At 37.4% G+C, this 24,556-nt stretch overlaps 1 protein-coding gene across 1 annotated transcript in view; it reads left to right on the top strand.

Moving 5' to 3' along the window:
- LOC150103690 (complement factor B-like) overlaps positions 1-24,556 on the top strand; it is a 271,622-nt gene that overhangs the window by 222,259 nt on the left and 24,807 nt on the right. Inside the window, exon 16 of the mRNA XM_090396496.1 lies at positions 12,744-12,968. Within this exon, the coding sequence (XP_090252622.1) occupies positions 12,744-12,968 (225 nt within the window). The remainder of the gene's footprint in view (positions 1-12,743; positions 12,969-24,556) is intronic.

Genomic DNA, 24,556 nt, shown 5'->3' with positions numbered 1-24,556 from the left:
ATTCTTCATGCATCTGCTCTCTACCCCTCTCCTTATATCTCTTCCATAACCTTTTTTTTTTACCTGCAGCAGCATGAGAGTGAACTTGGTGATAAGCCACGGCAAACTGTGTGGTTGCCATTATTTAAACACTGCACGAAGAATACTACCAACTATACAGAAATATTACATTGAAGTATAAAATCCCCAACTTAAAACTATCCACAGACTGTATGTTCTATCCAGCTTAGATTCCCCAGAATTTAAAGTAATAACTCTAATAAATAATAATGAAAACTTAGCTTTTTTTCACTGCTACCTCATAACACATCCAACTATAATCTTTGTCTTGTAGTATCCCATTTGGGGTTATTGTTATTTAATTTGTATATTAATGATATTGGAATGGCTTTATATGGAGATATACAACTATGTGCAGATGATTCAAAACTAGGAAGGGTGATGAAGAATGAAGCAGCTATTGTGGCCTTACCTTACAGGAGGCGGGCTTGAATAAATTGTATGAGTAAGCAGGTAAGTGGAACAGTTCACTGTTGCAAAGAGAAATGTTCTGAAATTTGGTAGGCAACAGCAGGATGCAAGGTATGTCTTCTAAGCCTCTAAAATTTTCAACCTGATGGAGAAATTTTGGAGGAAATTTAGGAGACAAGAAGCGTTAGAGTAGTGGTGAACAAGGATATGAAGCTCAGAGTTCATATTGCACAAGCTGAGAAGTCATTGCATTGCATCAGATTACGGCAATGATGCAGATGACCTTAATATGCAGAAACAAAATGGTTATGTGTTATGATTCCATTGTATAAGGCCCTGATCAGGCCTCATATATATTATTGTGCATAGATTTGATCCTCTGATTTGCATGGTGAAGAGGATATATTAGAAAGGATCCAGAGAAGACTGATTAAAGTGATAACTGGTCTTTGAAATGTGGAATATGAAGACAGATTGATGTATACATTCCCTCAATCTGCAAAGTTTACAAAGTCTTGCGAAAAGGAGGAGGAGAGAGAATATGATTGAAACATATAAGTTTGTCAGTGATTGTTACCAGATTAATGTGGAAGAAATTTTTCGTAGGATGGGAAATAGAACAAGAGACCATTCCTGGAAATTGTATAAGGAGGGTATAAAGATGGGGATGAGGAACAGCTTATTTGTGGGAGTGCGATGTAATTTCTGAAAGCATGGTGAATGGAACACATTGAATGATTTTAAAGCCCAGTTTGTGATGGGCTTTGTGTAACATTATATACATCCCAAGTGAATCTTTTGATTCCATGGAGGTCTGGTGTTAATAACAATAATAATCTTTATACAGCCAAAATGCTTTGTTTCCCTATATGATTATTTATTTATTTATTTATTTATTTATCTTGTGTTTCCTTAAAACTGACTAATTATCTGAGGTAAATATAGTCATTCATAATTATGATAGGATTATCTATTACTTTTAGTTCAAATTGACCTGAATTTGTCATGAATTTTGTTTTAGTTATATTTATTTTTAATCTTTTTTGCTGCTTTCCCTGTCAAGCCCTTTAGCATGTCCCAAGCGGCCTCTTTATTTTTTGCTAACATCATCTGTAGAACATAAATGATTGAGATTTTTAGTGATGATGTTAATTTGGTAGTTTTCCCATAAGACATTCAAAAAGATATTTTAGCAAAAAAACATTGTGGGTGATATCAGATCTCCTTGCTTCACTCCTCTCTCTCGATGTCAAATTCCTTGTCCTAATGTCTAACTTTATACTGGCTGTTGAGTTCTTATACATAGCTTTTAATAATCTGATATTCTTTGCTGGGATGGCCAGTTGTTCTAAGCTGTTTATTATTTCTGAGTGATATATTGTAGGGAATTTTGCTTTCAAGCCTGTTTGTTCATATGGCCATACATCATCTAAAAATCTTGTTCTTCTTTTTACAATAACAGACAAAAGTTTTATGCAATTGTGATAGCAAACTGACTGACCTATGGCTATCGATATCATCTCTGCTGCCCATTTTATATAATGAGATAATCATTGATCTATGCCATTGCAACTGAATTTCTTCTGTAGTTGAAAAATCACTGAACATCTCCAATATGACCTTATGAAACTGTGAACCTCTTGCTTTTATGTATTCTGCTAATATACTATCTCTCCTTTTAGCTTTCTTTTCTGACCTGAGCACTTTCCATAATTTTTTTATTATAATAAAAAAATGAGGGGCGCTAGTGGGTCAAAGCGCTACGAACGTCTTTTGAAGAGCTCCTGATTCAGATAAGTTTTACTAGGAATAATTAAGTATATATGCGTAATTGTTTAAGTAAGAGCGGCTATAAACGTTGTACGCTACCGATATTATTAGTGTGGTGTTTTTTTCTTGCTTAAACTAAATACGAAAACGTTAATATTAGACCTAGTAACCTGCAGAGAAAAAAAAAAAAAAAAAATGGCGGCGGCATTGTCATTCCATGATTTTAATTTGGATTTCAGTCGGTTCGTTAAGTGTGAGGTCTGTTATATGTATTCCTTCGACTACATAAATGATTTGTGGATGTTTAGTGCGGATGGAAGAAGGGTGTGTGCGAAATGTGACCTGAACGAGGAATTGATGAATGCGAATATGAAGTTGATGACAGAAAGTGCTAGTACCGATAGTGTTGCGAGTGCACGTTTGAAAGAGACGGATGGCGGGAAAGACAGGCGAAAAAATGTTAAAAAATCAGGAAAAAAGAAAAAGAGCGATTTGACAACCATAACGGATGTTAAAAGGGGCGAAAGTAAGGCGGAAAGAAACGAAATTGAGAGAACGAATGAAAGTAGAAATGGCGTGGTGCAGAAATCGCAAGTAAAAAAAATCGAAAGAATGAATGATAGCGAAAAAAGAATGACTGATGGCGAAAGTTGGACGCATGTTGGAACGAAAGTACTGAACCAAAGAAAGATGAATGACAGTAAAAGTGAGAAGAATGATAGCGAAAGTTGGACGCATGTTAGTCCGAAAGTACGGAAACAAAGAAAGATATGTGAGAGTGAGAAGAATGATAGTGAAAGTTGGACGTATGTTGGACCGAAAGTACGGAAACAAAGAAGGATGAATGAGAGGGAAAGTGAGAAGAGGGGGTCGAGAGTTAGAAAGTTAGAAAGATTTAATGATAGAGTGAATGTGTCGCGAGGTTCAGAAGGTGAATTGGATTGGATGAAGCAAGAAATGAAATGGATGCGGAATGAAATTGAGAGAATTCAGGTGAAAACTATTAAAATAAATCATGATGGCATGAAAGAGATAACAAAAGATGAGCGAGTGGCGTTGTATGGCGACTCCATTATTAAAGGTGTGCTAGAGGATAAAATGCACAAGGTATGTTTTCCAGGCGGTAAAATGAGTAGAGTGATTGAGGCATTGAATATGAGGCGGGAACGAGCAAAAGAGTTAATTGTATTAATTGGTACGAATGATTTGAGAGAGAACAAAGAGCATGTCAAAATGAATGTCAGGAGACTGCTTGGAAAGATAAAGGAGAATAGTGTGACAGGAAGGGTGGTCATTGTGTTGCCTAGGTATGATTGTGGTGAAATGAGGCGGAGAGCAAGGATTATGAATGATATTCTGGCTGAAATGTGTGAGGAGATGGGAGTAGAGTTTGTTAATGTGTGGAATGAGTTTGAGGGACGAAGTGAGCTGTATGGGAGCGATGGACTGCATTTGAGTGGTTATGGTGTGAGTCGCTTGGAGAGACTGCTGCTGGAAGGTAGAGAAGTGAATAGAGAGAATGAATCAGATCGAGAGGGGAGTGATGTGGAAGAGCAGGAGAGTAAGACAGGAGAGATTGAAGGAGTGGAAATGAATGTGGAAGTGAGTGGTATGAGTATAGAAAATGAGAGAATGGGTGTGCAAGAGGAGCAGGGAAACGGCGAGGCTCAGGGTGGACAGGAATACACAGCATGAGAAAGGTGGATGCTCCAAGAGGAGGTGAGAGAATGTGTAGGCATGAAAGTAATGGGATGATCAGGGATCAAAAGGAAACAGATGGAATTGCAAAGGGTTCTAAAATGAAGAAGCAGAAAGGGAAATGGCCCCAGTCCAGCATGGAGAGATCACATCGAGTGAGTGGTATCAGTGGAACTAGCTGTAGATCCAGAAATGAGTTGTTGTGTTTGTATACCAATGCTAGAAGTATAAGAAACAAGGCGGATGAAATGGTTGCACTAATTGCGTCTGTGCACCCAGAGATTGTCGGAATAAGTGAGACATGGTTAGATGAGGATGACATCCTGACAGGAATAGAGATGGAAAGGTATGATGTGTTTCGTGAGGATAGAAGGGGTAAAAAGGGAGGGGGAGTGCTATTGATGATAGAGAAAGAGTTATGTCCATACAAGGTAGAGATGCAGGAGGAAAATGGGGCCAGTGGTTTTGAGGCAGTATGGTGTGAGATAGAGGTGAATAGAATCAAATACTTGGTGGGATGTTGTTATAGACCTGGTAATGTGGATGGTGGTGATAGTGAAATGTATAGTCAAATAAGCCAAGCAAATAAGAAAAGGGTGATCATTATGGGTGATTTTAATTATGGCAATATAGACTGGAATGAAGAGATAGCAACTGGAAGTAAAGAAAATGAGTTTCTTGAGTTTTTGAGGGATAACTACCTCAGACAGTATGTAACAGAGGGCACAAGAGGATTAAGGGTCTTGGATTTGGTCATCTCATCGGAGGATGTAATTATCAATGAGGTATCAAATCATCCACCAATTGGTGAAAGTGACCATGAGGTGATTACTTGGGTGGTTGCCAGCAGTGCAAGGACCCCAGTGAAAAAAGGGTATATGTGGAACTACAAGGGGGGTGATTATGAAGAGCTCAGGAGAAAGCTTGCAGGTGTAGCATGGAATGAGGAGTTAGCTGGAAAAGAGATCAATGCAGCTTGGGGGATTTTCAAAAAATATTTAGTGGATGCAATGTCTAAATGTATACCACGGGTGAGAAGGTTAAATAAGTTAGGTGTGAGATGGATGAATAAAGAGATTAAGCATGCAATACAGAGAAAAAGGGCATTGTGGAGGCAGCATAAGAGAAGTGGAAGTAACCAATTTCATGAGTTCTACAAAGACCAGGCAAGGAGAGTGACTTGGTTGGTGAGAGTAGCTAAAGAGAGGTATGAACAGCAGTTAGCTAATGAAGCTAAAAAGAATCCTAGGGAGTTCTTTCGATATGTAGCCAGCAAAAGAAAGAATGATTATGGAAGGATGACATTGATTGGAGGAAATGGTATAAAGACAGCTGTTGCAGAATGTGTGGTGGAGATACTTAATGAACAGTTCATAAAGATCTTTCAATCTTGTGAATGTGACTTCATGGAGAGATTAAGAGCAGTTGATGATGGGGAGGAGAGACTGACTGTAAGTGAGGAAGAGGTGTTTGGGGAGTTGAGTAAACTAGATGTAAATAAGGCTGTGGGACTTGATAATATATCACCGCGTATTCTGAAGGAATGTGCCAGAGAGTTGACACCTGCCTTGACATATTTTTTTAATACGAGTCTTGCACTTGGTCAAATCCCTAAAGAGTGGAAGGAGGGCAAGATTGTGCCACTTCATAAAGGAGGTGATAGAACTCAAGCATCAAACTATAGGCCTATCTGTGTGTCAGGTGTTGTGGTTAAGTTGTTGGAGAAGCTTGTGAGAACTAGGATCCAGAGTTGGGTTGACAACAATGGTATAATCTTTGATGGACAGCATGGATTTGCTAAAGGGAGGTCGTGTTTTAGTAATCTACTTACTTATTACAATAAAGTGACTGCTTCCTTGGACAGAGGAGAAGGATACACAGTAATATATTTGGATTTTGCAAAAGCTTTTGATAGAGTACCTCATGATAAGTTGACAGTCAAACTAGAGCAGATGGGGTTGGATATTAGATTAGTGCATTGGATTGGAGACTGGCTATCTGATAGGTATCAACAAGTTGTGTATGGGGGTGCAATATCCAGGAAAAGGAAAGTCACTAGTGGAGTGCCTCAGGGATCTGTTTTAGGGCCATTGCTATTTGACTTGTATATTAATGATATTGGCAAAGATTTGGATGGAGATATTCAGTTGTTTGCAGATGATGCAAAGTTGGGACGAACCATAAAGAGTAGTGAAGATGTTGTGGTCTTGCAAGAAGACTTGAATAAATTGAATGATTGGGCAAGCAAATGGGGATGTGAGTTCAATGTTGCAAAATGTAAGGTTTTAAAATTTGGAAAACAAAGATGGGATGCAAAATTTATGCTTGGTAAGAATATATTGTTGGAAGTAGAGGAAATAAGAGATCTGGGAGTGATAGTGGATAAGGATCTAAAATTTAGGGGACACATCGCCAAAATTGTGAAGACAACACAAAGACTTCTGGGAATGATGAGGAGGACACTGACGTGTAGAAGTAGGGAGATTCTTGTTCCATTGTATAAGGCTTTGATTAGGCCACACATGGACTATTGTGCCCAGATTTGGTCACCTGGTTTTCAGAAGGATGAAGAGATGTTGGAAAGGGTCCAAAGGCGACTGACTAAGGTAGTTTCTGACCTCTGGAATGTCGAGTATGAGGAAAGATTGAAAAGATGTAATTTGCAGAGTCTAGTGGAGAGAAGGAAGAGGGGAGATATGATAGAGACCTACAAGTTGGTAAGGGGTTGTTATAGGATCAATGGAGAAGTTCTACAGAGAATAGTGGGAGATCAGGGGAGAACCAGAGGTCATGCCTGGAAACTGTATAAAGAGGGTGTGAGTAGGGGAGTGAGAGGCAGGTTTTTTTCGTGCAGAGTTGTGAATGATTGGAATGCCTTGCCTGAGAGTGTGGTGTCTGCAAGGAGTTTGAATGTGTTTAAGACCCGGTATGATGAGATGTGTGTGAAATAAAAGGACCTCCTAGATGAGTCTTTGACTCCATGAGGTCTTGTTTAATAATAATATAATAATAATTGATGCTTCAGTATCTGTTTCTCTTCCTGTGTATCTGGTATACAGGTCTCTATTAAAATCACTACATATTTCCATTATTTTTTCTCTATTGTATTTTATTTCCATATATGTTACATGGAATGAAATTTTTTTTCCATTTCATGTAATACTTGTTTGATAATTTTCAGAGATGTTTCGTTTTCTAGTATGTTTTGAATTGTTCTTAAAGTATATTTTCTGGGGTTCTTTTCGATTTCTTTTCTAACTTTATTCCTACAAATTCAATATGGTCTGTGCTACTTATGCATCTACATTTCCTTAATTCTTCCCATTTTTTAATTAATTAGAGTGTTCATAAAGTAAGTTTTTCTGTAGATGTTCTATTTGTTGGTAATTATTTTCTTAAATGTAGTAACTTCTATTATAGCTGAAGCTATTTCCTCTCTTCTATCAAATAAGCCTGATCAATTCATAATTTTTTTTTCTTTCTTTCTTTCAACATCCCTTCCATTATTTCCTCAAATTTTTCTTTATAATTTATTATATCTTCACCTTCTATTGTGAATTTTTTCATTACCAATCAGGCTAGGAAGGTGACAAACATGGTAAAGAAAAGGTGCATTTTGAAAAGAGATTGGTTGGTTATCAAACCAAGGTTAATTCCAGGGAATCCTTTTTCTATATGGCAACTAAGAGAAGGAATAATTATGGCACGTTGACACTGGTGGATAGTCATGCAGAGCAGAGTGACCATTACAAAGGATATAGTGGAATTATTGAATGAGCTTTATCAGCATATACGATACTAGAGTAAATGATACTGTGCAATGTATAGAAGGGAGAAAAGTATTCGAAGAATTAAAAGTGAAAGAACAGGGATGTATCAGGTGCTGATTGTTAGATATTAATAAGGCTGTGGGAATGGATGACATATCACCACGTATTCTTAAGGAATGTGCACAACAGTTAGCTATGCCCTTGACCTGGTTATTTAATGAAATTCTTGCAGCTGGTGAGGTTCCCAAGGAGTGGAATGAAGACAGAACAATTCCACTCCACAAGCATGGTCCTAGGACAGAAGTTTCCAACTACAACTGCAGTCTGTATAACTGCAGTTGTAGTCAAGGTGTTGGAGAGATTCATCTTCTGCTCCAACTTCGATGGTATGATTTCTGTCACATCTCGAGATTTTAATAATATGATTAGCAATTTGGTTTGGTGTAACATCTGTCTTTTTAGTAGTCGCCATTGTAGTGCTACCTAGCTTCCATAACACACTCCAAGCCTTCCTACTGGAGTGCCTAAGGTCCAATCTCTCAATTGTTGAAGTCCAGCGTTGTTGTCTTGCTGTATCCAATTCGTGAAGAGATCATTTGTGATTTCCAAATCGCCACTCTCCAGAAATTTCTCATAAAATTGATTGGATTTTAACGGTATAGATGCAAACACAAATTGATAAGAAAATAACTATTTATTAACTTAAATGCTAATATTTCGCTGGTATTATATCCAGCACCTTCAGAGCACACAAAGAAAAAGTTTGTTACAGTAGCGAGACAACCACAATCCGGTGTAACAATGGGACTAGTATGAGTAATTGTAGCATACAACACAAAGACTAAAGTCCTAATTAGGTGCCATCTAAGTTTAAAAAAAAAAAACTGGTCCAAAGTTTTGAAAAATAGTAGTCCAAAGTTTTGAAGAGAAAAAAAAACAGATATTAATTTGGTCTTAGAATGACTGTTTCCCAAATCTTTGGTAGATTTATACAGCCATACTTGTTGAGGTTTGGAGTAAGTTTCAAGGCTTCTGTTGATTCCAGGAACAAACTCTCTGACTTGTAAGGGCTTCTGTGCAGTTCTTTTGTTTTTTTCCAATTGATCTTGTGTGCACGGGTATCCAAAGCATGGTCTGCCAGACTCGACTTGCCATAGCGAAAGTGCCGGATATATTTTTTGTGTTGACTGAGGCAGATGTCCACAATAGGCTTGATGACATGAACAGGGCACTTCATAGACTCCTGGATGTGATAAAGGAGAGAATCTGTCCTTAGGTGAACGGATGAGAATTGCCAATTTCACATAAGTTTAAATATGGTGCGTAGTTTGTGTTTGTTAAGCACCCTAGATATCTTTTCAGATGTGTCTTTAGTGTATGGGATGGTGATAGTTTTGTTGTAGTCTTCTGTGGTAGATAGTGGGGATTTTGGGGGAGTATTTTATCTATCTTATGGGGATTATAGCTATTGGTCAGGAAGGTGTGATGCAGGTGAGAAAGTTCAGCAGTAAGAGCAATCTCATTGGAACAAATTGCTCTAGCTCTATGGGTTAGTGTTTTTAAGATACCATATTGTTGAGAAGGGTGATGGTGTGATTGTTTGTGTAAATATCTCCCTGTATGTGTGGGTTTTCTATAAACCGAGAATGATAATGAGCCATCTGGAAGACTTCGTGTGATCAGTGTCCTGGAAGGGCAGACAGTCACTTGCTTCTAGTTCCATTGTAAAGTGGATTTTAGGGGGCTGGCTATTTAGATGCATTAAAAATGTATTCAATGTGTCTGGGCCATGTGGCCAAATAGCAAACACATCATCAACATAGTGTAGCCAGAGACTAGGTTTGAGAGTGGCTGTGTTGATAGCTAGCTTTTCCAGATGTTCTATGTAGAAATTGGCTAAGGGGAGAGAAAGGAGGGTGGGATCCCATAGCTGTCCCATCTAATTGTTTGTATATTTTCCCTTTCCATGTAAAATAACCTGCCTGTACTCTGAATTTAAATAGCTGAAATATATCAGGGGGGAAATTATGAATTTAGTAAGTTAAGAGTTTCAGTTAATGGTACATTCATGAATAATGAGGTGATATCAAACTCATTATTAAGTCTGAACTTTTTAAGGTATGGTTTTCTAAAATACTTTTTAGATGGGTAGAATTTTTAACAAAAGAGGGAGAATTGTTTGTGCAACTGGCTAGTAGTTTGGCTAAATGTTTAGCAAGTTTATATGTGGGACTGTTTATACTATCTACAATAGGGCGTAAAGGTGTACCTTTTTTGTAAATTTTTGGAGCTCCATATATCCTGGGTGTTTTAATGTGGAAGGGTTTGAGTTTGTTGACTGTTTCTTTTGGCCAGGAAGTGACTTTGTTCAATAACAAAGTCACTTCCTGCACACCTTATTCTTTTGTGAGCTAGTGGGATCTCGATCTATAATTTGATATGTTGACTGGTCTTGGAGAAGTGCGTGCATTTTATGAAAGTAAAATGCATGCACTTCGCCAATCAACATATCAAATTATAGATCGAGATCCCACCAACTCACAAAAGAATAAGGTGTGCAAGTTATTGAACAAAGTCACTTCCAGGCCAAAAGAAACAGTCAACAAACTCAAACCAAAAAACAAAAAAAACTTTTTCTTTTTTTTAACTTTGGACTACTATTTTTCAAAACTTTGGACCATTGCTTTTTTTTTTTTTTTTTTTTAACTTAGATGGCGCCTAATTAGGACTTTAGTCTTTATGTTGCATGCTACAATTACTCATACCAGTCCCACAGTTACACTGGATTGCAGTTGTCTTGCTACTGTAACAAACTTTGTTTGTGTGCTCTGAAGATGCTGGATATAATACCAGTGAAATATTGGCATTTAAGTTAATAAATAGGATCATTTATAGTTATTTTCTTATCAATCTGTGTTCGTATCTATACCGTTAAAATTCATTCAACATGTGCGACGAACATATAAGCCTTTCCACACGGTTCTCATAAAGTTGTTCACTCAGTCCTTCCATCCAGGGATATACTCCTTTCTGTAGCCCCTAGGGAGATGTTTTTTAGCTATAAAGATGACAGCTCCTACAAATTGGTTGTAGTTATTGGGTAGAAGAGATATGAAACGAACACACTTGCCAAGGTCAGTGGCATATATTTCCCAATCGGCTCTTTGAAAATTCCATCTCAGGTGGGGAATTGATTGGACAAGAGGTATTTTTATGCCTACATCAAAGTGACCTCTAATACCATTTATGTTATTAGAGGTGATGAAACAAAGGTCAGGATTATAATCTCTTCTCCATACTGCTGAATTGAAGGTACCATGCTCTTTAGCATCAAAGATCAAGTGGATATTGAAAGTCTCAGCCCAGTCAGCAAGGGCTATATCACATTCATCATTCTGGGCATACTCCCATAACTCATGGTGGCTATTAAAATATCCCACATATATTGTTGGATGATTCAAAAGGGGGAGGACTTGTTGAGACCATCGACCAGGTTAACATCATCATCATCATCACCATCACTTGATGCAGTAACAAGTTTGATTTGCTCAATGTTGTTACGGACATATGTCGTTATGCCGTATGCACGATGGTAGGTTGCTCCTATGAGCTGGTAGCCGTATATTCTCTCTCTCTTCTGTACAAGTCTTCTTCAGTGGCGACATGTGTTTCCTGGAGGAGTACGGTGTCTATATTTTGATCAAGAAGGAATTTTGAAAGGTATTTGCATTTTGATTTGCTGATTCCTTCGATTTTAAGATGACAAATTCGGACTTGAAGTCCGAGATTTCTAGTCGGTTGGTTTTTCAAATGGATCTTGTAAGGACTGTTCATTTCTGATTGCTGCATGTAGTTAGTAGCCAGAAGATCCGTGAATAGATTGGCTGCCATGATCGCTCGAGCTCATTTAGTGTTATCCAGGGTGCACCATGAGGAGGTGAGCTGGATTTGCACCTCACTTCTGCTCATACTGCACTTATATCCTTTCTACCCTTACCAAGTGAGTTACCTTTCTTGCATGCTCTTGTACTCCTTATGCAACTGACTATTAACACCACTCCTCTTGTGCTGCCTCCATAATGCATTCCTATTCCAAAGTGCATGCTTCATCTCCATTCACCATTTCATAACTGCCTGAAACAGGCAATGTATGAATGCATTCTCAAGGTCAGTATGTCAAATAAGGTGTGAAAACAGGCGTGAAGCAGCATTGATCTCCTTTCCATCTAATTTTTCATTCTGATCTCCTGAGCTTGTCATAATCACCAGCCTTATAGGTCCACATATATTCTTTTCTCACAAAGTCCTCATACTTTGAGGTCTGGCCACTTTTCAAGTAATCACTTCATGGTCACTTTCATCAACTGGAAAGAGATTTAACACTCGATTTACAATAATGTTGTCTTATGAGATAATCAAATCCAAAATCCTTCATTCCTGTGTATCCTTTGTTACATACTACTAAAGGTAGTTGTCCCTCAAAAATGCAAGAAATTCATTCTCTTTGCCCTCAAATGCTATCTCTTCATTCCAGTCTATATTACTATAATAAAACCACTCATAATGATCACCCTTATACATTTCCTTCTCACTGCTCTCCACATTACTAGGCCTATAGCATCACCCAACTAGAGATTTCATTCTGTTCACCTCTACCTCTCTCTCATACCATACTGCTTCAAAATCACCACTGCCTCTGTTTACTCCTTTCTTGTCAGTATGTCATTCTCATCTAACCATGTATCTCACTTATTCCATTCCAACAATTTTTGTGGCAAAGATACTCTATTAATGTTATAATTTCATTTTCTTTATTTCAAATACTTCTGGCATTTGTAAACATCCATAATAGCTTATTACTAGTTCTATAACAATATTCTGTAATGAGTCATCATTTAGCTTCATCAAATGATTTTATATACTGTATATATATTTCCCCTGCATCCTTGAGTGTGAATAACATTAATGAGGATTTCTAATAAAGAAGAAACTTTATAAACCTATTTTTCAACTTCTTTTTTTTTTTTTATTTAGAATTACTCAATGACACAGATCTCTATAAGGAAAAGGAGAATAGTTTTGTGATTGGCTGGGGTCACAATAAAAGAGTAAAACCAGATGACACCAAACAGAAAGGTACTGTGAAGCACTTAAAAGAACTGATGATTCCTATTCAGTCTCGAGTTACTTGTAAGTTAAGTTTGGTAGGGAAAACAGGCATATTCACTGATCAAATGTTTTGTGCTGGAACCGGACGAGGTAAGAATTCTAATGAATACCATGTTTTCCATATTTACATATATTACTGTTATTTACATGTGTATATGTATGTTCTTCATATGAAGTGCATGTGTGTGTGTGTGTGTGTGTGTGTGTGATTATTTAAATATGCTATACAAAGATATAAGTTGCTTAAAAGTTAAAAGCTAGATGACTTGGAGGTTATAACATATCTTACAAGGAACAGAAAAAAACTGATTGGGACATCTAACCCTGTTCAATGATATTCCACCCTGCAATAATCATATTAATAACTGTTATTAGGTAGCCACTGGAACAGTCAATAAAGGAAGATGTTCCGAGAGTTTGCAAAGTAAATTGTACACAGTTTGAGCAGTTAGCAAGTAGACTGAACCTTTCAGATTATGAATTCTTGGTATAAAAATTGCCAGTGTGAATAGTTGATGTGAAAAAAGAGAAAATTGTACTAGAATTTGCTAGAAATCTATGATAATTTGTCAGCTTTTGAGATTTTGAATGTGAACAAAACAGTGGTGTGCGTGCCCATTTCGGTTGGGTGTGCTGTCATGTGGGTTATGCAACGTGTGCTACAAAATTCACATCAATTTGATCCTATGATTGCATTTTTATCGATGTATGAAAGTTTTGAGAGTGCATAGCACATCAGCGCTCATCTTAATTGGTCCAATGCAATTAATTGCAGGATAACTTTGAATACTTTACTTTATCAATTAATTGTAACCATATCTGCATAGAGTGGGGGAACAATCTGTTTGTTTTAGGATTTATTAGATAACAACAATGAAGGAGAATGCTCTATTTGGTTGGTATATTTGCATCACTCAAAGGTGAAAATATTCAAACCATCATTTATAAGACATGTGAGAATGATAAATGAAAAGAAAGAATAAGTGTGAGTAGAAATACTTATGAAAAACGAATTAACATTTGTGATATGTGTCCCATAAGTTGCTGGGTAGAGTGAATAGTGCAATCCTATAAAGTCTCGACATGAATAAGTGAACTGTGAATTTATGGTGGCATAATTAAAAAAAAAAACTTACAAGGAGATAGAGTATGGCAGGAATAAATATGGTTTGATGGAGCAACAAATCATATCGCAAAATTTGTTGCGCATGTTATGTGTATTTCTCTGGTTTGTGTATATTTCGCTCCATTTTCTAAGAATATAGAATATAGAAAATTTTCTTTTGTTTACTGAGACTCAGTATATATTTTATGCAAAACAGGATACATAATATCTGATCATTATCGGAATTATCCACACTTTCGGGAATCCTACATTCATTAGCTTCTTCTTTTATTTTTTAGTATCAGCGGCTCTTCTTTCTAATCCATTTCACATATGCTGGTATTTTGTTGCAGATCAACAACGTCTTATAATACACAGAAGTATTAATTTTTATTTAGGAATAGATAAATTTTTATGTTGGTTGTTTCCAAACACTAGAATAAAAATGTTGCTATACTGTTAAAAAAATGTTCCAACCTCAAGAGATGTTATACTGCACAAGCAAGAGAAACAATTAACTTTGTTTATCATTAAATACAGTAAACAGATTTTTAACATCTGTGTAGTATATTTAGAAACAATTAGTAAGACAAGTCGAACGACACACAATGGAAAGACACTCTGCTCCTGCAGGCTGGGCTGCATATATGATAGAACAGACTAAACATAACTAATTAAATGCATTTGTCCTCACATCCACTTTCAAATTTTCAGTTCCAGAAAATACGTGTAACAGCTGTTTGTAATACAGCCATTGGATCCAGAAATCGTTCAATTTATGAAAAGCAAAATGAATATATATATATATATATATATATATATATCTTTAAATCAGTTTGAATTGCATTTCAGATATTCGTTATCATCCAGACACTTAAATGCTAATTGCATTGAAGTGTCTGGATGGAAATAAAGCTTCGTGAAAATGTGACCGCTTGATGCAGAAGATACATATGCTAAAAGCTAGTATCCGCCAGGGAATAAGGGAACGACAGACACCTAGGTGCAAACGAGACATGTTAATATAATTTTAAATATGTAAAGCATAAAGGTCAAATGAACAATAGCTGAAGCTAAAAGTCCTTAAATGTCTAAAAGAGGATCATACTCATGGAGTACATTTAAAAATTCTATATAATTTCCTCGATTAGCTGAATCTTCAGACTCATCATGACCTCTCAAAGAAAGCTCTAGCTTAGCCAAATAGCATACAACATCAATTAATTTTTTTAAAATGTCTCTATTTTTCTTTACCTGTTTATTATGAGTAACTTCAGTTTTCTTTGTCAAGGAGAGTGTCAATTCTTTGTTTTCTAAACATCTTGAGATTTAAAAATCATTGAACATGTGACTGGGAGCACTCATGTTTTTGCACCGCTGCAGTTAAATGGTTAAGGTCAGAATATCCATGCTCATTCCAAATGCTTTTCTCTTTGGAGAATAATAAAATAAACAAGGTGAACAAAAAAGTCTTGACTGTACTTCGCATCCAGTTAACCATTCTACTGTACTGTATTGTGAAATAGAAAAGTGTCTCATGTACTCAGTTTTTGCATCTTTGTGCATGCTCCGTAAATTTGGAAGAGGAGGACGAGGCTTTCCTCCTTCGAGTACTATTATACTATCCACAAACATTCTGACAGAAAACGGACATTCAGTAAATCGTCAACACTGTTTCTCGTTGTAAATATGGATAAAAAAAGTTATACATTTATGGAAAATAACATTAAAAACTTGTCTGTGTCTATATTATATATAAAAATTTGCCTACCATGTCACTTCACTCTTCATGCATGCAAAACAGATGAAACTCAGAAAACAAAAACAGCAACTCATGATAAATAACAATGTTCAGTTGGATTGGTTGACACAATAACCAATCACAGCTGCTAGGTGCTATTGCCTCTGAGCTCACCCAGCCTTGCCTTCTGCGTGGTTTAAAAATACTAGTACACTAAGAATTTGACCCACTGCTCCCTCTTTACATCTTTTCAAAGGGTTCAAAGGTGTATGTATTTTGAAAGCACACCCAGGCTATTAACACGAATGTGATGCAATGTTTGCGTGTCGAAAAATGCCCTCTTCATGAAGCATTAGTATGCTGTGTTTAATTTTAGGAATCGCGCGAAGTCTGCAAACAATTAGGGGAGTCTTTAACAGGAATAAATGCAAAAATATAATATCAGGTCATACTGATATTTCATGGATGAGCACCCCACATCTAGCACGCCCGGAATATTCACCCTTGGAACAAAAATTCAAATCACATAATGTGGCAGTTAGTTATGCATAATATCCAAAATTCAAACAAGAATGGAGGTATATTAGGGCACACAATAGCAGAAGTGGTGGGAAAAAAGTAAGAGTAGAGAAAGAAAATAAGAAAGAAATAGGGAAAAAAAAAAGTGGTACAATCATGGAAATTTTTGAGACTTTGATGAGTGCAGCACAATATTACACTAGAGTTGGAGAGAAAAAAGTTCTTGGCATATTTCATTTCCTAGGAAGGGAAATAAAACATGTGCAAGAAGGAAGCTCAAAAAAGCAAAAATAGATGAAAGAGGATGTGATGATATATGACAGTTCCATTATTAGAGGTATACTGGACAAATGAACAACAAAAGCGCGAATGACAGCAGCTACCCTTCAGGGCATGCTTTCAACCAATTTCTGATATGTCGCAACAGCAATATTCTTCCATTCCTCATGCAAAGCTATCTCCATTGCTGAGGCTGATGATGGTCACTATGGTCTGGAGCAAATTGGCATTCTCATTTTTCCCAAAGATGTTTAATGAAGTTGAGGTCTGGACTCTGAGCCGGCCTGTCCAACACTTCAACCTTGTTTTATGGATGCAGAGAACCCTGACATGCAGAAATAGAGAGGTTATGATTCCATTGTATAAGGCCTTGATCAGGCCTCATATGGATTATTGTGCACAGATTTGGTCGCCGGGTTTTCATGGCGAGACGAGGATATGTTGGAAAGGGTACAGAGAAGATTCACAAAGGTAGTCAGTGGTCTTTGGAATGTGGAGTATGAGGACAGATTGAGGGAATGCAAGTTGCAGAGCCTCGTGAATAGGAGGAAGAGGGTAGGTTATGATTGAGACATAAACTGGTTAGGGGTTGTTATCAGGTAGACATGGAAGAGATTTTTCATAGAATTAGAGAGGGAATGCAAGAATCTCCATTGCTGGAGACTGTATAAGGAGGGTGTGAGCAAAGGAGTGAGAAGCAGGTTCTTTGCATGGAGGGTGGTTGGTGAGTGGAATGCATTGCCTGAGTGCGTTGTGGATGTGGACACATTGAATAAAACGCGGTTGGATGAGCATTGTAGGCAATAGTGAGTACCTCCCACGATGAGCCTCTGACTACATGGAGGTCAGGTGTTGATAATAATAAGTCTTGAACACACAGGGCAATATGGCATGGAACATTGTCATGCAAAAACATGCAAGGGTCATTGCCAAATACTTCCACAGCCCCAGAAGAACGAGGTTGTCCAGGATGTCTAGGTAGCCATCAAATGTCATGGTTTGGGGCACGTCCACCAGTGGACCAAGCCTCCACCAAACTTGACACTTGGAAGGATGCAGTCCTGCCAGAACTGTTCTTACCCAGCTAATTTCCATATCCAAACATGACCGTTATAGTGAAACATTGGATTCATCACTCCAAAGAACCTTTTCCAATCGTCTGTGATCCAGGAACAGTGTGAAAAACACCAATCCAAACGTGGTTTGTCATTGAGGAGGGGGGGGGTGATGTGTAGCTTGTTCACAGCAACTCTGCCATGGTAATATAAGGCATGCAACTTTCTGCAGACAGTTCTAGTGCTTAGATGTCCCTGAAGCATTTTCCAAGTTGACTTCGATGTACACCGCTGATGACATGAGGGATGCTCAAACATTCAGAGACAGAGCTCATCGATCTTGGTCAGTGAGTGTTGGTTGCTTCTCAGTGCTTTCTTGTGTGGTATCACCATCAACTTTCCATCTGTGAGTGACATAAGCAACAGTTGATTTTGATATACTGAGATGGGTAGCAATATCACAGACAGAATGACCACTGATGCAGCACTCAACTACCATCTCCCATTGGAGATCTATCAGTTCAGCTGAACATAGCATTATGGCAGTGAGTACAGTGCAAAACATGCAGTACATCCTACCTTTTATTATCAGACTTAAGAAGATACTTCCTGAATGCATTTTTGAAAATTATGGAGACAGCTACCGTGTTTGAATAAAAACTTTAGTTTAATATAACTAAAATCTACATTCGATGTTTTGACCTTTATGTCAAGGTCAAAATTCTGGAGCATAAAACTATACACAGGAAACAAGCTATACTACAATCAAACTGGTTTGTTAAAGATACTGACCAACCGCTACAACAATTGTTGGCCTGACCTCTGGTGAAAAAAAAAAAATTATACATCAATGCTAGAGTCCTGTTATTAGTGTTATTTGTTGGTTGTAGAAATGCATTGGGCACAACAACAAGTATCTATCTATATACAGGAATACCTTGTATAGCGCGGTTAATTGGTTCCAAGAAGAGTCCGCGCTATGCAAAACCGCGTTGTTCGAGGTCTATTTATAAAGGTTTTCAATTTAATTTGTTTATTACAAAAATTTAGGATAATAAAAATCTTTAAAAATGAAAAAAAAAACGTTATTTTTATTAACTGAATAACAAATAAAATCCTTTTAATCTGATATAAAAGTTGTAGAAAACAAAACAAATATTGCTTTAATTTAGCGTACAGTAATTTACTTTTTTACTAAAGTAGTCTTTTAGTGTTCGTTGAACCATCCTTGTCTTCTTTGTCTCTTCAAGTACTAGATCTCTGTAGCATTTGATGGCATTATTGAGACTTTGTCTCACTTTGATGCTTCTTTCCAAATTCGGGTCGGCATTTATGAGAAAGTCGGAAGCTTCGTCGATTTTTCTCACAAAAGTTGAAAGGTCAGCAAAGGAAAATTCTTCAACCATGACACCAGTGGGATCATCTTCGTCTTATTCTTCTGCTTCATAGACTCGTTGTTGTTCCAACTCCAAAAGGGTTTCATCATCCAGATAATTTGAATGAGAATCAATACATTCGTTCACATTGTTACAATCGAAACTTCTAAAACCAAGATCTTTGCCCATCTGCACAATTTCTGTTGATATTTCTGTGTTACAAACGCAACAAAGTCCTTTGAACAATGCGGCAAGATATTATGCCACACGGCTCTCATGTTGCTTTGAGTCGCATCTTGCCAAGATTCATAAATATTTTGAATGGCATCTTTTATGTTAAATTTCTTCCAAAATTCACTCAAAGTCCAAGAATCTTCTTCTGCTGCAGCTTTAATAGCTTGAGAAAAAGTTCGTCTCTTAAATAGTAAGCCTTGAAAGTGGAGATAATGCCTTGATTCATCGGCTGCAGAATTGATGTTGTGTTTGGAGGGAAAAAATGAATCTTGACATTTTCATCTAAGTCAGTCAATAGAGTTGGATGGCCTGGCATTGTCTAATAAAAGAAAATTTTTAAAAGGAATTCTTTTTACAATAGCTTTTAACTTCAGAATCTTGCAAAATATAGAATGATGGTACAACATGACAAATTTCATCTAAGTCAGTCAATAGAGTTGGATAGCCTGGCATTGTCTAATAAAAGAAAATTTTTAAAAGGATTCAATTTAGTCTCTGACTAAATTGAATAGCTCTTGTAATAGATATGGTATGAAGGTCAGCAATAAAAAGACAAAGACAATGAAAATAGGCAGAATCATTGAAAATGTCAACTGTGTGTGTGGATGTGAATGGAGAACCTGTGGAACAAGTAAAACATTTCAGCTATTTAGGCACGATTTTTACTGAAGATGGTAAATTAAATATAGAAATAGACAACAGAATCAGCAAAGCTGGTATGGTGGGAAGTCAATTGAATAAATTCATATGGAATAAGAGAGAAATTAGCTGTATACAAGACAGTGTTCAAACCAGTTTTAACTTATGGATCTGAGAGCTGGGTCAGAAGTAAAACACTTGACCAAAGACTAGAGACTTCAGATATGAGAGTCCTGAGAAAGATTATAGGCGTGAACAGATGGCATCAATGGCAGTGTCATATTAAAAACGAGGATATTAGGAAAGAACTTGACATTGTCAGCATCCAGGAATGCGTTAGCAGAGCTAATCTCAGGTGGTATGGTCACTTAAACAGAATGGGCGAGGAAAGATTAGCAAAACAAGTGTTCTCTGCCAGGTTGGCAGGAAAACGACCGAGAGGAAGACCAAGATATAGGTGGATTGATACAGTACAAAGTGCTTTAGATGATAGAAATATAAGAGCTGATAATATTGGAGTGTTGACGAGTAACAGACTGATTTGGAGGAAAATTGTAGATAGGAAATTAATAATGATGTAATTTTTTTCATGTAGTACTATCATATCCTGTACACCCCTTGAGGGTACATGGCAGGAATTTGATAATGATGATGATGATGATGATTTAACTTCAGAGCAAAAACAAGTTTTAAACCAGTCTTCGAAAAATGAACAAGTCACCCACGCTTTTTTATTTGAACGCCAATGAACAGGTAAATTGTTCTTTGTAAAGCCCTTAAGAGCTCTTGGATTTTCCACTCTGTACACTAACAGTGGCTTCAATTTTAAATCACCTGAAGCATTACCTCCTAGTAAAAGTGTCAATTGGTCTTCTGACACTTTATACCCAGCTTGTGTTTTTTCCTTGTCTGCTAGAAATGTGTGCGATGGCATTCTTTTCCAGAACAAGCCAGTCTCGTCAGTGTTAAAAATTTGGTCATCTGTGTAGCCTTCCTTCTCAATAAGCTCCTTCAATTCATTGGGAAATAATTCTGCAGTTTTAGTGTCAGCACTTGCGCTTTCAACTTGGATTCTTACGTTATGGAGTCCCATACGCTTTTTGAAACTGTAGAACCACCCGCGACTTGCTATAAAAGTTTCACTGGTTGTACCTCCTTCATTTTAGCTTTAATTTTCTTTTATTTTGTCATATAGACTTGTTGCTTTTGCCTGGATTATCATTTGACTCAAAGGAATCTTTTTCTGATTACAATCTTCAATCCAGATCATTAGAAGGCGTTCCATATTTTCCATTGTAGAAGATCGAGTTCTCTTGATCACTTTTGACATAAAGAAGCAGTGTGCTCATTCCATGTTATTTAATATTGTCTTTGTTCTGAATAACTGTTCATACAGATGACTCATTCATTGAATTCTCACATGCTATTTTAGCAAACGAAGCGCCATTTTCGTGACATTTTATAATTTCAAGTTTCTTCTCTAATGTTAACCACTTGCGTTTTTTTGTTACTCCAACAGTGTCTTGTTTGATTCGTCTCTTTCACTCATACTTAAATAATAAAAAAAACATTAAATACTAATATTAACGTAAATAATAAAATGCCGCGGGGAAAGAACGTGTCTACGTGAGAACCAATCGAATAACTACTGCATAAACGTGGCTCTCTGCTGTCACTTGCGGCGCCCGAGAGTCGCCAGTCAGTGTTGACAATGTTAGTGTATGTAATAATAAAACCCGCGTTGTTCAAAACCGCGCTATACAAGGTATTCCTGTACATATATTAACATCATAATTATACCTCTACATTCCAGCCACTTGGTATGGAATGGTTTCTAATACTAGCTGAAGATTGGTTAGAGTCCTGATTTATGCTGGAGCTTATATATTAGGTAGGCTGAATGTGTGCCATCCAGATCCTTGGAATTTTCATGCCATCTTTGTTATTGATATTTGGGTGGTTTATCAGGATTTCGCAGGCTTCCTTAAATTTCCTTTCATACCAGGTTTTTGTGTGGGGTAAAGAGCGGGTGCTTTTCCAGTTGATTTGGTGTAAGTGTTGAGCGCATGGTCTGAGAGGCCAGCTTCACCATAATGGTTATATTTAATGTGTCTAATGTGTTCTTTCTTGCATATAGGGATTGTCCATCCTGTATCCCCAATGTACGGTAAGTTACAGGTGCAGCGGATGCAATAGACTCCAGGATGTGAAAATGGGAGGAGAGGATCCATAGAGGAGTTGAATATGGTTTTAAGTTTAGTGGGTGGTTTAAAGGTGGCATTGAAGTTATAATGTTGTAGGATTCTGTTGATTTTTTCTGATAACCCTATAATGTATGGGATGGTTATGGTTTTACTGTAATCTAGATTTGTTATTATTATTATTATTCCTGATACCTCCAAGGGGTCCAAAGACTCATCGTGGGAGGACATCTACAACTGTCTCTACACCTAACCTCTACTACGAATCATCTTCATCAACGCCATCTACCTCCCACTTCCAACACCACCACAACTAGTAATTTTTGTCTGTAAATTGCGTGTGTTCTGAAGGGCCGATTTGTATGTATGCGGGATGAAAAATCCGAGTTTCCGGGAGAAAAAACCCTGCTACCTCCATATGAGATCGGCTAACTCACCTTCGATTGAAATCGACCAGATAAAGATTCCTCCCGTCGCGACGAGAATCAAACTTAGGCCTATTCCAATCGAAGGGCGCAATGTACCGTCGTTCTTCCAATTGCGCTACAGAGGCACTTAATTAAAGAGAGAGAGAGAATAGAACTCTGCTCACAGCCTTTTACCTTGAATAATCACAACCCACTGATCAAACCACTTCCACTTGTTGTTTTATGGAGTATTTTATTAATAGTATTTTTGTTATAGCCATTATTTATGAATGTGTCGCTTATTATTTTTAGTTCTTGTTTCAGGGCTTGCTGGTTAGAGAAAATTGTTTTAGCTCTGTTTTTAAGGGTATTAATGAATTCATATTTTGGTGATGGGTGGTAGTATGAATTAGCATGTATGTATTGGCCAGTGTGTGTCGATTTTCGGCATACCGTGAAGGATAGACTTCCTGAAGGAAGACGTGTGACTAGTGTGTGTGTCTAGGAATGGGAGCGAATTTTGATTTTCGATTTCGATGGTAAATTGTATGCGTTCGTGTTGTTTGTTCAGGTGGCGAAGGAATGTGTTTAGCGTTTGTTGCTTGTGCGGCCAGATCGCGAACACGTTGTCAACATATCTAAGTCAGACTGTCAGTCTTAGCCTGGCGGAATCAAGACCCCTTTGCTCAAAGGTTTCCACGTAGAAGTTAGCGATTGGGGGGGGGGGGGGGAGGATAATGGTTAGCCCATGGCTGTACCTTCTTTCTGTAGGTAAAATTTGTTTTGCCACACGAAGTAACCGGACTGTAGTATGTGGGCAAAGAGGGCTGTAATGTCCGGTGGAAATTTGTTCTGGAGAACAAATTTCCACCGGACATTATTAGGAGAATTGTGTCATTGATGGGGACATTAGTGAAAAGGGCAGAAATGTCGAAACTGACTAATAAGTCGTCTTTGTCGACTTATTAGTCAGTCCTACCAACTCCTTGAGTGTTGCCATTAATTTCTTGGCTAAATGGTAATTGGGACTGTCTATTCCTTCCACGATTGGTCGAAGGGGCACATTTTGTTTGTGTATTTTCGGGACCCCATATATTCTGGGGGGCCAGCGTAGTAGGGTTTGAGTTTTTTAATCGTGTCTGGTGGCCAAGAAGTGACGGACTTGAGTAGTTTCTCTGTTTTATCCTTTATCCTTTTTGTTGGGTTATAATTTACCAGCTTATATGTGTTGTTATCGGCTACTAGTTGATTCATTTGAAGTACATATGTTGACCTGTCAAGGATGACAGTGACATTGCCTTTATCTGATTTCGTTATTATTATGTTTTGTTTGGCTTTTAATGACTTAATTGCTGCTAGTTTTGTTTTTGTGAAATTGTTCTGTATGGTTTACTTAGTGTTTAGGATATTACTAGTTTCTAGTCGTATTTTATCTGCTATATTGTTAGGTAGGGACCTAATGCCTCTTTCCATGTGGTAGATAAAATCCAATTTGTTTACCTTTTTAGGTGTTATTGCGTAGTTAAGTCCTTTATTCAGTAGCATAAGTTCGCCGTTGTTCAGGGTGTGGCTTGATAGGTCGATCACATGGTTCTTGCTTGCTGGTGGTTGGTCGCTCCTTGTCTCCCTTGTTTGTTGTTCATTGGTGGTGTTTATCGAGAAGGAGGTCTTCTGATTTGATGGATTCCTGTGATTGGCCGCCATATTTTGCCATTGTTTCAAACTAGAATTTGGTCTTGAGTTTTTCTTTGTTCTTTTCCAGGGTATATTTGGCCGAATTGTCAGTAATTCTTTCAAGTACTTGTAGAATGTCTGGATTAATATTTCTCACCAGAGGTCAGGCCAACAATTGTTGTAGCGGTTGGTCAGTATCTTTAACAAACCAGTTTGAATGTAGTGTAGCTTGTTTTCTGTGTATAGTTGTATGCTCCAGAAGATGACCTTGACATAAAGGTCAAAATGTCGAATGTTTTAGTTATATTAAACTAAAGTTTTTATTCAAACACGGTAGTTGTCTCCATAATTTTCAAAAATACATTCGGATCACCATGTAAGCTTAAAAGAAAGGATTCAGATCATCCATGGAAATGATACCCACAAGCGTTGCAATCACTATGGTAAG

The sequence above is a fragment of the Typopeltis vanoorti genome, chromosome 8, assembly GCF_054136105.1.
Source record: "Typopeltis vanoorti isolate ZY-2024b chromosome 8, IOZ_Tvanoo_1.0, whole genome shotgun sequence".
Lineage (NCBI taxonomy): Eukaryota > Metazoa > Arthropoda > Arachnida > Uropygi > Thelyphonidae > Typopeltis > Typopeltis vanoorti.
The sequence above is the reverse complement of the archived record's forward strand: the minus strand, read 5'-3'. Positions and strand labels throughout refer to the sequence as shown.